Source organism: Hemitrygon akajei, chromosome 6, assembly GCF_048418815.1.
Source record: "Hemitrygon akajei chromosome 6, sHemAka1.3, whole genome shotgun sequence".
Classification (NCBI taxonomy): domain Eukaryota; kingdom Metazoa; phylum Chordata; class Chondrichthyes; order Myliobatiformes; family Dasyatidae; genus Hemitrygon; species Hemitrygon akajei.
The window spans coordinates 64,813,148-64,827,913 of NC_133129.1; the positions used below are offsets into that span (position 1 = coordinate 64,813,148).

A 14,766-nucleotide genomic window follows, 5' to 3' on the forward strand; every position below is an offset into this window, starting at 1 on the left:
GGGCTTCAATGAATAGTACAGTACTCAATACACAATTCCGTCTCCAAGAGACAATGGCCGTTATCCGTGGCTTCGTCTTGCTGAGGGGTCAGGACACATTCCAAAAACCTTGAGGATTCTCTCTCATTTCCTGGGTCCCAGACCTGAATTAATAGCGATCTTGCGATTCTCAAGAAGGAGGGGGCTACTTTGTACCCTTCGGCCCCTCAGAGTTGTGGCACATTCGTAACACATTGGATTGGGTGATGTCAGTTCTGTATAATTGTACCAAAGTTAATTCTGTGGGATGTGGTAGGGTTGAGAACCTGCAAATAATTGGGAAGGAATGGATAGCACAGGAAGCATTTAAAACAGGGGTGTCAAACTCATTTTAGGTCACGGGCCAGATTGAACAAAATGCAGCTTCATGCGGGCCGGATCAGTCGGACGCGTGCGAACGCAGCTTTTGTTGCCTCCGTTTTTTCAGCCTGCTCTCATGTGTCTCAGTCTCTGCTATAACTACAAGGTGTTTCACTTTACAAATTCCGTTTCTTATGAAGAAGACTGCCGAATAAACACTAAAAACCCTGAAAACCTGGTACCTGAATAAACTCAGCATTAGCCATATCATACGTCATAGGCGCTTCGATTACTGGGGCCAGCTTTAATAGTAATTAGATATTATCTCGCGGGCCAAAGATAATTCCACCGGCGGCTGGATTTGGCCCGCGGGCCTTGAGTTTGACATATATGATTTAAAACATCTGTGTATAGAGTTACCTGCCCTTGACCAATGGGATCCAGTTATGTCTCGGGTGTCAGATAAATTTTAAGTGCAAGGGTTAGGTTCAGACTGGCCATGTTTGAGGTGGTTTTAATTTTATCTGTTGCAGGTGACACAATGAGTTGCAGCACTGAACGAAATGCTGAAATGCCAGAAATATTGTTGGTTGGATTAACCTTAAATTAGAGCCCTCAAGTGTATGCGATATTCTGGAGGTGGGGGAGTAGAAAGGGGGAAGAAGTGGGTGTTCTGGTCAAAGGCTATTGGCCAGAACACCCATCAACATCATTTTAAAAACAGATTTCCCTCTGGTTATCACATTGCCCAGGGAGTCTCGTGCCCAAATTTTAAAGTGAAATAATAACCGAGATTTTCTAGCGTTATTACAATCCATTGTATCTGATTTTATTCTCGTACAGGCCAAAGCCGAAATGCATGCACATACGAAAGAGCCCCCGAAGCCACACTACGATTCCCGTTACAGTAGCTCGAGTCCTGGGAGCAGCGAGCACCCCCGCAGTCAGGAGGCCACGATCCCTTACAAGCCACAGCCCCCTCCGGTGGCTTTGAAACCCTCGTTTGGGGCTAGAACGGCAGTCAAGCCACCGGCTGCAGCTGCTATGCCCCCAAGTGAAGAGGGTGAGCAGTACATCGATGAAGAGTTGGGAGATGGGGACCAGCATAAGTCAGTGTTGGGCAAAGTGAAAATATTTGAAAAACTGGATCACAAAGCTCGAGCTCAGAGACTGCAAGAACTACAAGAAGCACAAATGGCAAGAGTAAGTTGCAACACAGTTTTGATAATCAATGTGTTTTCTGGTTTAAATTTACACTTCATCTCCAGCAACAGCAGAATTTTAGCAGTAATATCCTGTTTCTGCTGTCGTAGAAAAGTAGATACATACAACAGAGGAAGAGACCACTTAGTCCATGGTGTCAAAAGTCAAGCTGCTTGGCCTATTCCCAGACTAATCTCTCGCTCTGAGGTCCTATTAGTTTTGACATTATTAAGTGCTCATGCAATACACTTAAAATACCTGGAGTGTTTCTGCAGTGACTCCATCTCGAGTGAATTCCAGACAGCCCCTGCCTGGCTGAAAACTTTTATCTTCACCTTCCCTCCAGTCGTCTTTCTTATTGCTTAAAATCTTCTGCTAAAGTTCTTGTTGACGAAGCTCTAAGCTCTCAGTTTCTGAAATAAGTTCACTATGGGTCAACATCTGTCAATGAGTGGCCTGTCATTTCAGAGTGAGGTGAGAGAATTTTCCAGCCTGCTTCAACACTCATGAGACGGTTTGTCCTTCCCTCCCTCCCAGCAAACCACAATTTAACCCTGGCCTAATCCTAATCACAGAACAGTTTACAATGACTAATTAACTTACCAAACTGGTATGTGTTTGGAATGTGGGAGGAAACCGGAGCACCCGGAGGAAACTCACGTGGTCATGGGGAGAACGTCCAAACTCCTTGCAACAGCAGGAGTTGAATCCCGGTTGCTGATACTGTAAAGTGTTGTGCTAACCACTAAACTACCAATATCAGCTGTAGTCCTAACTCTTAAATTCCTGTTCTCACCCCCTTCTTAATTCCCCAACTGTCAAAAGAAAACCTTTGGATTCTGAAAGAACTTAACAACTAAGCACTTGGGGCCCTTAAAAGATTTCTGATCATTCATGATGTCATTGAGTGTGTTTAAGTCAGAGATCTAAAGATTTTTGGACAGTTAAGAGATTTACTTTGGGGGTTGAGGGTGTTAAGGAGCTGTTGAGCTAAATTAGCTGTGAACTTGTGAACGGTGGAGCAGGTTAAAGGTTGTACATCCCTTACATGCTTCTGTCCTTAAATTCTCAGGTTCAGCTGCCTTGCCCTGATATTGCCATATAGGAACAACCATACTTAAATTCTTATTGAATCTTTCTCCTTCCTTATCTCTATAAATGAGCTCGAGCCCTGTAACCCTCAGATCTTTGCTCCTGGTTTGTATTCTCAAGTATCTGACTCATTTCTCAAGCCTCCGACTTTGACTCTACCTTTAACTCCCTCTTTCAAGCTTTGCTATACCTCCCCCTAAACTCCTCTTGTGCTAAAAGCTACCTCATTAATCACTTTTGCAGTCAAGCTTACAGCCTATCCCAGGGTTAGATAAGGTACCCAATCAGTATGTCTTTAATTCAGTCAAATCTAAATGGTGTTGAACAAAAAATCTGCAAAATTGCAGCCATGTGAAAGCTAGCGGAGGTCCTGAAATGCAAGCTCTTAATATTGATGAAGAATTTTTTTATTATAGCATATTTGATTTAATTTACCTCATCAGTGGTTAAGACCGTAATTATTTATTGGCAAAATACTTCACTTTGATTCTCTAATGACATTTACTAGTTAGCAGTATTATTATCCTTCTCTAACTTTGTCTGTTCTTAGTTGGAGCATTGACTGTGTGATGAATCATTGCCCTAATCATCTCAGTTAGAGGAGGAAAGCATCCACTGGAAAACCAGAGGAGGTTAATTGGATATTTTTCATGAGGAATCATCTTGACAATGTTTAGGAATACAAAATGGGTTGACCTAGGTTTGGCATTCATCACTGAGCACTTGATAACTTGTTAGAGTAGATTTTGTGGCAATTTGGTCGGTAGTGTGTTTCAAAGATTATCATACAGGGAGACCTTACAACTAACTCTTCTTTAGGTCATCTGTTGTTCATTTGCGCATTCATAAAAGTATTAGGACACTACTATCAAGGTTGAAATTTCTGTTTAAAGTGAACATGGGACATTAGGGATGACCATAAAGCTTCCAACTGAGGAAGTTTGTGATAAAGCCTTTACAAAATACCTAGGGAAGTGTGCAATGAATGAAAAATGAAATTGCATTTCCTCGGGTCAAGATGGTACCAGCGAGCAATGATTCCTTGGCCAACATCTTCCAGATGGCAAATCTTTCCAATTATTTCACTTCTCCGTCTTCTGTCTTGTTGGAAACTGTTGGAGCCTATGACATACTGTTTGGAACTCGATCGAAGGATCCAGCGTGATGCTGTGTCTGGAGAGCTGCCTCATGGAGATCAGAGATGGGGAGCTGAAAAGGACTGAGAGCACGAGTTGACTTGTGGAAAAGACCAGGGATGGGGTCATGAACAACTCCATCTCGAAGCTGCGAGAAAGATTAAGCTTCGAGGTGAAAATGGAGGGGGTCAGATTGGCACTTGGACCCGGGTCGATGGTCACTCTTTATGGCAGGACTGAGCTCATGCAGCTGCTCTTCTGGCATGCTGAAGAAAAGTTTCTGATATTCTGAGATTTATGTGATTATTGGACTGTACTTTATATTGGTTTCCTTCAGTTTTTTTTGTGTTTTGTTTCTTGTGGATTATTGGCAGATGGGTGATCTATTAATTTTTTGTATTTAAGGGAGAGGTTGGGGGTTTGGTGCTACTGTCACTGTCTTTTTCTCCAAGTGATGGTCAGGTTATTGTCGCTGGTTTTTTCCTGCAAGAAATGGGGTCGGGGACTGTTACTGTCAATTATTTTGCTGCGGGGAGGGGGGATTTTTGGGGTTTGCGAGTTTTGTTTCTTTTCTTTGTGTGCCGGGGGGTGGAGTTGATGTCTTTTCTTTTGTCAACATCATGGTCTTTGGGTATTCAATAGCTATCTGGAGAAGACAAATATCAGAGTTGTATTGTACTCTTGACAATAAAATGAACTTTGAAAAGAATAACAGGATTGCGAAGAGTCAACATGGATTTATGAAATAAATTCTGTTTGATCAATATACTAGAGTTGTTGGAGGATATGATCAGTAAAATAGATAATGGGAAGCAAAACAAATGTAGTGCATTTGGATTTTCCGAAGTGTAGAATGTGGTAGTTGGTCAGCAAGCTAAGAGTGAGAGTAACGTACTGATGTGGATTTGAGGGTGGCTCGTTAGTTTCCACTGTTAATCCAATGGATCTATCTTGGGTTGGTGGGCTCTGACTAACCAACGATCAGCACTTGGGCTCCAGCAGTTCATGACCAACATTTCAAAGTTTGCCGACGATACAAAACTAAGAGAGATTGAGAGCAGTGAGGAGGATGAGAAGAGGGGATGTTTTAAGCTGAGTGAATGGCAGATGCAGTATGATCCATTTTGTTGCACAGAGTATTCTTAAATGGTGAGGCAGTGGGCAGTGTTGATGTTCGAAGTGACTTGGGTGACCCTGCACATACATCACTCACTGAACACCTTTGTGTAGATGACATAAGTGCTTAGCAACGCAAAGAGTGTGCTACCCTTTACTATGAGACAGGAGAAAAGATGTCAATGTTGGGACTTGTAGTCCCTTAAGACCTTATCTAGAGTAGTGTGTACAATTTTGATCTCACCTGAAAGGGATAATAATACAAAAGGAGTGCCTCAGAGATTCATTAGACTAGGCACGTTTGCTGCATGGGAAGATATTGAATACACCAGACTTGTATTCTCTAGAATTTAGAAAAACCAAAGGAGATTGAAATTAACAAGATTTCGAGGCCCTCCTTTGGTCGGGGTTGACCATGGATGCTGCGTCCCAGCTGTCTATGTGATACGCAAGCCAGGGATGTACAATATGGAGAACAGGCTGTTGCCCATGTAGCAGGCTCCCCCTCTCCATGCAGCTGATGAATCCAAAGGAATGGCAGAGACCGATACAGTTTGGCACCAGCAGCATCTCAGGGATTGCCAATGTTTGTTGAACAATGTAGGACTGTCTTTGGGACTCCAGCTCTGGAGTTTTCCTTGGGGGTTTACTCCCAATCCTTCCCTGTGAGTGGGTGCAGCCACAAGGCAGCGGAGGTTTGAAATCAAAGGTTTCCTTCCAGATGAACTGCCAGCCAAGACTGATGAGGCCGCCTGCCCAAAGTGACTAGTTTTAAGGCGCCAGTAACCCACCTTTGCTTCTTCTGTCAGTAGAAACAGTTCCACTGGGCTTAGTAGCTAAGCCACGCATGAAGGTCTAAGCAGGACTTGGTTGTCAGAGGCTATTTGAGACACACACCATTGGTATCATTTAATAAGTAGTGGGAGCTTATCCCCACTACCACACCCAGCTATAACAACCTTGAGGAACCTTAACAAGATTACTACAGGCTTAACAGGCTGGATATAGAGATGATATTTTCCTCAGTTGATGATTCTAAACATGGGGATCGGAATAAGGGGTAGGCCGTTTAGGACTGGGAAGAGGAGGCATTTCTTTGTGCATCGTGGACTCAGAAAGTGGAACTTTGGTTATGTGAGCAGTTCTTTGTGTGAATGCTTGCAAGGTGTTCAAATTCTTGATGTTTCCATTGAAATATTCAGCTTGGAGGGACACTTGCAGAGTGCCTATGTTTCAGATAACTGGTAAAATGTCACAGGAGGACAGACGGAGGCAGGGCTGTGGGGAAGGAATAAAGAAATGATGGGCGCTGTGGCCAGTAGGTCAGCACTTTCAAGAGTTAGCATAATCGCACTGAACTGAATAATCATCTGTGTTGTCTCATAAAATAAAAAAGGGCAACACATTATTCAGTCCTGGCAAATGTGTTAGAGATTTGTTTGATTTTAGTGCTGTCTTTTGTTAGATATATTTGCATTGTTGATTTAGTAGGAGGTGTGCACATATTTTGATTTTTGTTCGCTGAAATTTACACTGTTTTTAATCTGGGTTTAATGGTGTCTGTTCTTTTTGCAGCTGGAAATTGCGCAAAAGAACCCAGATATCTACGCTGTCCCTATGAAACCACCTAAAGTGGAACAACCACAGTCACACAGGTAGGGCAGGTCCCTATCAAAGATTCACTCTCCGAATGTATTGGTATAGGTTTATTTTTGTCAAATGTACCAAGATACAGTGAAAATACTGCATATTGTTCATCCAAATCAAATCATTTCATATGAGCTAGAGTAAGGTAGATCAATAACAATGCAGAATAAAGTGTCAAAGCTAATGGAAAAAGTGCAGTGCAGGTAATCAATAACGTACAAAATCATAACTAGGTGGATTGTGAGGCCGAGTCCACCTTATCATTCAAGAGTCTGGTAGCAGTAGGGTAGAAGTTTCCCTTGACATTGGTCGTGTGTGCTTTCAAACTTTAGTATCCACTGCCCGATGGGAGAGAGGAGAAGAAAGAGTGTCCGGGGTGAGTAGGGACTTTGGTTATTCTGTCTGTTTTTCTGAGGCAGCAAGAAATAGAACAACAGATTCCATAGAGGGGAGGTTGGTTCCTGTGATGTGCTGAGATGTGTCCACAACTCTCTGCAGTTTCTTGTGGTAACGTGCAGAGCAGTTGCCATACCAAGCTGTTTGCATCCAGACAATGCTTTCTATGGAGCATTGATTTTAAGGGTCAATGGGAATGTGCCAAATTTCTTTAACCTCCTGAGAAGTAGAGGCAATTGGTGAGCTTTCTTGGCCATAACATCAACATAGTTGGACCAGGGTAGGCTATTGGTAGACTGCCATTTCGTCCTTTGAATCTGTGTGTCATTCAGTCAGATCATGATAGCTCTGTAACATAACTCCGTTGCCCTGCCCATGGCTCTTACTACCTCTTGCCCGTCCTCTTCCAGTCTTGGTTTTGTAGTTTTCAATTGAGCTTTGTAACCCTCTTCCCCAAAGAGTATCAAGACCTAAATTATACTCCCTTTAGTGTGAAGACTTACTTCCTAATCTCATGCTTGAATGGCCTGGCTTAACATTTTCAGGTAATGTCATGATGCCCATGTGGTCTGCACACCCTTCTTCTCTTGCTCAACCATAGGAAATAGATCCTGTCCATCTGTTCTGCCATTGACTTGAGGTTGAATATGTCATGGTCCCGATCGTTAATTCCCTATCTTGCTCCTAATTTTCTTTGATTATATGTTAATTTCCCTAATTGCTTCCAATTCTCTTTAATGATGGCACACCTGGTTTCCATCAAAGACTCTATAAGAAACTCTATGTCACAACCACTAGTCGCCAGTTCATTGGTTTTTTTTTACCTGTGAGTAACCTACATTTCCTGACTGGTTAGAACCGTTTGGTCTAAGTTTAGCTCCAGTCTCAAGGGTTACCTATGAGACTCCGTTTCTCTGAGTCAAGGCTCTGTGTCAAGATCCCTCCTACTTGCTGTTTGGTGTTTACGCCCATGTAAAACATCCAAACTCAATCTCCATGCCTGTGTTCACTTCAGTCGCTCATTGCAACAAAATATGCATTTATTTTTAAATAAATTTTTAGGGTGATAAAGGAATTGTTCCCTTTGATAGAAAGTTTAGAATGTGTTGGCCTTCATTGCAACAAGTTTTGATATACAAGGAAGGAAGCCTTGTTATAGTTGTACTGGGCATTGGTGAGTACTGAGTGTAGTTTTTGTCTCCTTAATGGAGGATGTACCTGGAAATTAGGACTACAGCAAAGGTTCACCAGACATTCATTGGATGGGAAGAAATTGAGCTGAATAGGTCTCATTTTATCAGAGTTTTGAAGAATGAGAGATCTCATTGAAACATGCAATATTTTCCTTAAGACTGCTGGATGTGGGGAGGATGTTTTCCCGAGATGAAGTATCTAGAACAGGTTGTCATAGTCTCGGGATAATATGATAAGGCACTAAGGACTGGAAGGAGAATTTTCTTCACTCAGGTTACAGATTTTTAGGAATTCTTTACCACAGAAGGCTGCAGGTGCCAAGCTGCTGAATATATTTTGAGGTCAAGAGAATTACAGAATGAGAGGCATGGGAGAGAGCAGGAATACAGTACTGAGGTAAGGGATCAGACATGGTTGGACTGACTGAAGGAGCAGGCTTGAAGGCCTAACAGTCAGCATCTGTCTGCTATTTCTCTGGAAATTCCCTAACTAAGGCAAAGTCAATGATGTTTTTTATCCACACGTGCAGGGATTTTCTTCCCTCTTCAGCGGAATATGTTAGACAGTGGTCAATAGACTATTGTTAGACAGGGTATCTGTGAATGTGACTCACAGGTGGGTAATTGAGTTAGTGGGTAAATGAGTTATGGAGTGGGTGAGGGCCAGGATCTGCTCCTGCCATCTTAACAACAAAAGCATACGGTGTGACCAGAGATTTGATTGTGACTTCCCCTAACTTGTTCCTCTTTTGGTGAGAAGCCAAAATAAGTTTTTTAGTCCTCTCACTTTTTGATCAGTTATCACCTCAGCTGGAAGGTCACAGGTCTTTCCCTGCCTTCTGTTTACTGCAGCAGGCTGTTGTGTCGACATCTACCTTTCTCTTTACATGTTGCTTTCTTTCATGTGCTTTCCCACTCTCTTTGGAGGGCACTCCATCTAGTGGCCCAATTGAAAGCCACTGAATCCAGGTTGAATGGGCTTGGTTAAAATCTTCCCTGAAGCTCTAATTAAGATTTTGTACTCTTGTACAGCTGAATTCTTTTTACATTCTACTTTATTTTGAATGTATAGCAGGTGATTGGGCCCAACTGAGTCTGTGGTGATGCATCAGAGGAGCTACCTCTCTGTTCTCCTTTTCCCATTAGTGCCTCTATTCTTCTCATAGGTCAGAAGAAATGGAAACAAGATCTTCAGCCCAGACTTGTTTAAGCTGACTAATGTGTCCTTTGGAGCTTGTCTGCATTTGCCCTACATCGTTCTAAATTGTTCCCATCATTGTACTTTTAAACATTATAATTGTACCCATCTCTACTATCCTCCGGCAGCCTGAAGCTTATGCATTTGTAGCCATCTCGTACAGAACACAATATGAAGGGTAGGTTGAGACAAGCTGGTCATGATGCTTTCATTTTCTACCACCTTCTCTAGCCACCACCACTTTCTACTGGTCCTTCTGAGAGTCCACATCCATTTCACCTTAAGCACCTGAACAGAGATGCAAGAACCTAATGTCAGAGTTTATAAGTAGAATGATTGCTTTCAAAAGCCAGATCTGAGAAGATACCCTGGGAAACAGCAGGAGTTCCACACTGCCAGAGATGACTTCTTTCAGATGGCTCTTTCTGCCCTTGCATAGGACACAAAAATCAAATAGAAGAAGAAGAAACTGCATGGAAGTTGTCCCTGATCTCCTGATTAGTATTTATCCTACAGTTGGAGGTCTACAACTTGGGCTTCCATTTTAAATTTGCTAGCTCATGCAATTTTACCAGGCAGGAATATATTGGAATATTCACCATCTGTTGACAAGACCAGAAGAAACTGTCCATCTAAATATCCCCCAGTACTTCGTGTTTTTTTTTTACAGAATGTGTACTTTTTTTTTTGCATGTTTTGTAAGCCGGAGTGTCACAGTTTAGCCATATTATCTTATATATTATGATCCCATTATATTCACAGGTCTCTGAAATTCTTCAGCTGTTCTGAGATCTGTGCATATTTTTATGAAGAGCTGTTGTTTTAAATAAATTCCATTTGGGTAAACTATTTGAACCTTTTCTTGCTTAGACAGGTGAATCGTGCTACAATAATTGTTCCCGTGTTAAGCATCCTGGCCTCCATCCAAACTTTCTTCCTCTGGAAATATGTGATTTAGTTAGTTGTCCAGGGCAACTTGAAAGCATTGCTGACTGATGCATCTTTGGAGCTGATCTTCCGATGTCCCACTGGCAGTTAGAGGATCTGCACCATAGTTGGAGGTCTCAACCTTCCACTGTGCTGGAGGACAATAAAATATGTACCTCAGCCATGACACTGAGCTCCCATGAAGTTCAGCATAGCTCTGCCATCTCCTACTATTTAGTCTGGTCCCACCCCAGATTCCAGGCAGGACCAACCTTTGTGAGTACGCTGGAGAGCAGAAATAACATCGAGACAACATGGAAGTGACAATTAAATTATTTTTCTGAATGCAGTGACTGGATTTTTAGTTCAAACTTAGTTTAGTACCAACCAAATTACTCTGTCATTCTCCTGTCTCTATATTTTATTGCCGGTCACTGGTAGGTTGGAACCTTCTGATCCACACGGAGAACAGGCAGGAATATTTCTCAGTGATGTGAACTAAGAATAGCAGTATTTAAATTTCTGTGATATCAATACTCACATTATTAACAAATGAGATCCACCAGGGTTTATTAATTGAGACTATTCAGATTTACTGGGAGATCTATGAGTACAGGAAATCTATGAACTCTTCACAGTTCTAACAATTGGTACTTTTGCAAATGGAGTGATTTGATACTGTATGAAAGAGTGCTTTCTTCATATCAAACCCTGGAATGGTTTGTTTTACACTGGTATGTCTGAAACAGCTTAAATATTGTGAACTACAGGACGCAAGATCAGATGAGGGATATTTGTGAGGGACTGGAGAAGGCCACAATGACCAGAGTGAAGACAGTGGAGAATAACCTGAACTTGATGGCAAAACAGTGTTTCCCTGTTGTCCAGGGGTCAGATTGACAATGACTGGTGGATGGATATGGACCATGGTAGCAAGCCGCAGCCAGCACCCTTGATGTCAAGCTTGAGAGCCCTCTTCCACAGGCTTCAACCCTCTTTCCCCCTCCCCTCTGAAGTTTTATCGAACTGGGCATACAAAATCATTTTCATAATAAAATTGCTGAGAATATATAAAGCCAGAGAAATGATGCGCGAATCTGCATGTCAAATGATTCTTGCGATCCTCTTCTTTTTACTTTGGGTCTGGGACATAGCTTCAATCTTCATATATAACTCCCTGCAGGGAAATAAAATTTTATCTTTAAGTTGCTAGAGCCAATTCATTATTGATCTCGACTGCCTTGGAGCATATTTGATGACCTACTCGTGCTTCTTACCACAAAACTTGCCCAAAGGCAATGGAAAATATAATATGAAAAGTTTTTTGAGGTGACTTTCATTGTTTACGCAGATGTTAACATTTGAGCTAATAAAAACACAAAATGCTGGCAGAACTCAGCAGGCCAGACAGCATCTATGGAAGGAGATAGTGATGACATTTTGGGCCGAAACCCTTCATCAGGAGTGAAGTAACATGGGATGGTTGAGGGGGGATAAGAAGTGGGGGGAGGGATAAAGTAGAGAGCTAGGAAGTGATAGGCTGGAGGGAAATGTGCTAGGGGGAAGGTGGAGAATTATGGGAAATAAAAGAGAAAGAAAGGTAGGGCTGGGGGGAGATTATAGTGAGGGGGGAAAAAAGAGAGAGAAAGAGAACCAGACTAAAATTATTGATAGGGATGGGGGTAGGCAAGGGTATCAACGGAGGTCTGTGAGTTGGATGTTCATGCCTGCAGGTAGGAGGCTGCCTAGGTGGGAGATAAGGTATTGCTCCATCAGCCTGCGTGTGGCCTCATCTTGACGGTAGAGGAGGCCATGGACAGACATGTCGGAGTGGGAATGGTCTGTGGAATTGAAGTGTATGGCCACAGGAAGATCCCGCCACAGCTGGAGGACTGAGCGCTGGTGTTCAGCGAAACAGTCTCCCAGTCTGCGGCGGGTCTCCCCAATGTATAAATGGCCACATCGGGAGCACCGGATACAGTATATCACCCCAGCTGACTCGCAGGTGAAGTGGTGCCTCACCTGAAAGGACTGTCTGGGGCCTAGGTGGTGGGGGAAGAAGTGTGGGGGCAGGTGTAGCACATCTTCCGTTTGCAGGGATGAGTGCCCGGAGGGAGGTCGGTGGGGAGGGATGGGGGGGATGAATGGACAAGGGAGTTGCGTAGGGAGCGATCCCTGCAGAAAGCCGAGAGTGAGGGGGAGGGGAAGATGTGGCTGGTGGTGGGATCACGTAGGAGGTGGCGGAAGTTACGGAGGATTATACGTTGGATCTGTAGGCTGGTAGGGTGATAGGTGAGGACCTGGGGGATGGGGTGAGGGCAGAGGTGCATAAAATATGGGAGACGCGGGGTGATATACTGTATCCGGTGCTCCCGATGTGGCCATTTATACATTGGGGAGACCCGCCGCAGACTGGGAGACCGTTTCGCCGTACACCAGCGTTCAGTCCTCCAGCAGTGGCGGGATCTCCCTGTGGCCACACACTTCAATTCCACAGACCACTCCCACTCCAACATGTCTGTCCATGGCCTCCTCTACCGTCAAGATGAGGCTACACGCAGGTCGATGGAGCAATACCTTATCTCCCGCCTAGGTAGCCTCCTACCTGCCGGCATGAACATCCAACTCACAGACCTCCGTTGATACCCCTGCCTACCCCTATCCCTATCTATTATTTTAGTCTGGTTCTCTTTCTCTCTCTTTTTTCCCCCCTCACTATAATCTCCCCCCAGCCCTACCTTTCTTTCTCTTTTATTTCCCATAATTCTCCTCCATCCCCCAGCCCATTTTTCTCCAGCCTATCACTTCCTAGCTCTCTACTTTATCCCTCCCCCCACTTCTTATCCCCCCTCGACCATCCCATTTTACTTCACTCCTGATGAAGGGTTTTGGCCCGAAATGTCATCACTACCTCCTCCCATAGATGGTGTCTGGCCTGCTGAGTTCTGCCAACATTTTGTGCTTTTATTTATTTCCAGCATCTGCAGATTCACTCGTGTTGCCTTAACATTTGAGCTGTTTGATTTTGTGTTTGTTATCACCACCAGCAATGTGGATCAAACTTCAAATGTGTTAAGACAATTAACAGACTCCTAGAATAACCCCCTCCAACTGGGTATGGCAGAGGTGTCTTTAAGACTGGCATTGGTACTCCCAAGCTTGGTCATGTAGTCTTCAGCGCATGCAAGTGATGTGTGTACCATACTGTGAACCCACATTAGATCACTGCTGAACTTCTTTGGGAGTCTTATCAATGAGGAGTGAGGGTAATTCTGCATATTACAACTGTAAGTACTGTAATTATAGCTGGTAGCAACCTGTTGGAAGATCTAGCCCATTAAGTTTTCCCTAGAACATCAATCGTTCCCACAGGACACAGAGCTGATGTCTGACATGTTCTGGCTAGTCTTTTCCTGCCAGAGTATCAATGTCTTTTTAACACGTGATAACTAGAGAGGATGTAACTTGAGTTTTAAGAGAAATTTCATGCCATTTTTGAACATTTAGCCTAAAAAAAAAGAGGATTTTGACTGAAATATGGTCACTCAAAGCACATAAATAAGAAGGGAGGGACAAGATTATTGTTGAAAAATTAGTCACAGAAATAAATGGCAGAGATATGTTTCATGTGTAGAAAACTCTTTTAGTATTCTTAACTGTGTTTAACAATTCTGTACTTTATAACACCTAATTTTCTCTTGGTATTTTAACAACATTAGCTCTTTTTTCCCCCTAAATTCAGACCTCCTGAGCCCCAGAAGCCCGCACCACAATCCTACCTGGACCCCAGCGGATTTGGCTACAGAGCGGAAGATGAGGATGACGAGGAGGAGCAGTATCGCAGACAACTTGCAGACCATTCAAAGAGAGGTTACTACGGTCAGCATGGACCTCATACCACCAAATACAGGGACACTGAACTTTAGAAGGGGGATACTTTATAACCATGGTTTTAATAAAATGAAAAACAAAACAAAAAACAGATGTGCTGGAAATGATCTGCTGGCCCATAAGCTCCTGGACCGTCAGTGACTGGTTAACTTGCAGTTGCTCCCAGCAATAGTAACTTTATTTCAATGGGACTTGTATACTTCGCGAATGCTGTTCTATCTGCCTTTTACTATAATTTTCACATTAAGCTTTTTTTTACATAATTTCCAATTCAAGGACAAATTAAGGTTTTAAAAAGTGGGCAGACGTTTGTAACAGAGTTCTGCACAGGAACACAAAAGTGCCTCGTGTTTATTTTTCTTGAACATAAAGCTTGCTTTTGGAGAAAATGTTATTGGTGAAGGTAATGACACTGGACTTGGTATGAATTTGAGTTATATTTTTTAAATGATAAGCCATTGTGGTGTAAAGATCATTTGGGACCAGAGGAAAGAGTCCTAATTTTGTACTGCATTTGCAATTGACATGTGCAAGAATGTATCTTGCACCCAGAATGCATTTTTTCTAACTTGTAATGATGGTATTGATTTTAAATTGATCAAATAAAACATTATGTATTTAAGTGCCA

The 14,766-nt window shown here is 42.9% G+C and overlaps 1 protein-coding gene across 5 annotated transcripts in view; it reads left to right on the top strand.

Moving 5' to 3' along the window:
- The window catches only part of tjp2a (tight junction protein 2a (zona occludens 2)), a 142,017-nt gene extending 127,251 nt beyond the window's left edge, over positions 1–14,766 (top strand). For all 5 annotated transcript variants that reach the window (XM_073048502.1, XM_073048501.1, XM_073048500.1 and 2 more), the window contains 3 exons: positions 1,183–1,542; positions 6,462–6,541; positions 13,990–14,766. In XM_073048502.1, the coding sequence (XP_072904603.1) occupies positions 1,183–1,542; positions 6,462–6,541; positions 13,990–14,173 (624 nt within the window). In that variant the 3' untranslated portion in view covers positions 14,174–14,766. The remainder of the gene's footprint in view (positions 1–1,182; positions 1,543–6,461; positions 6,542–13,989) is intronic.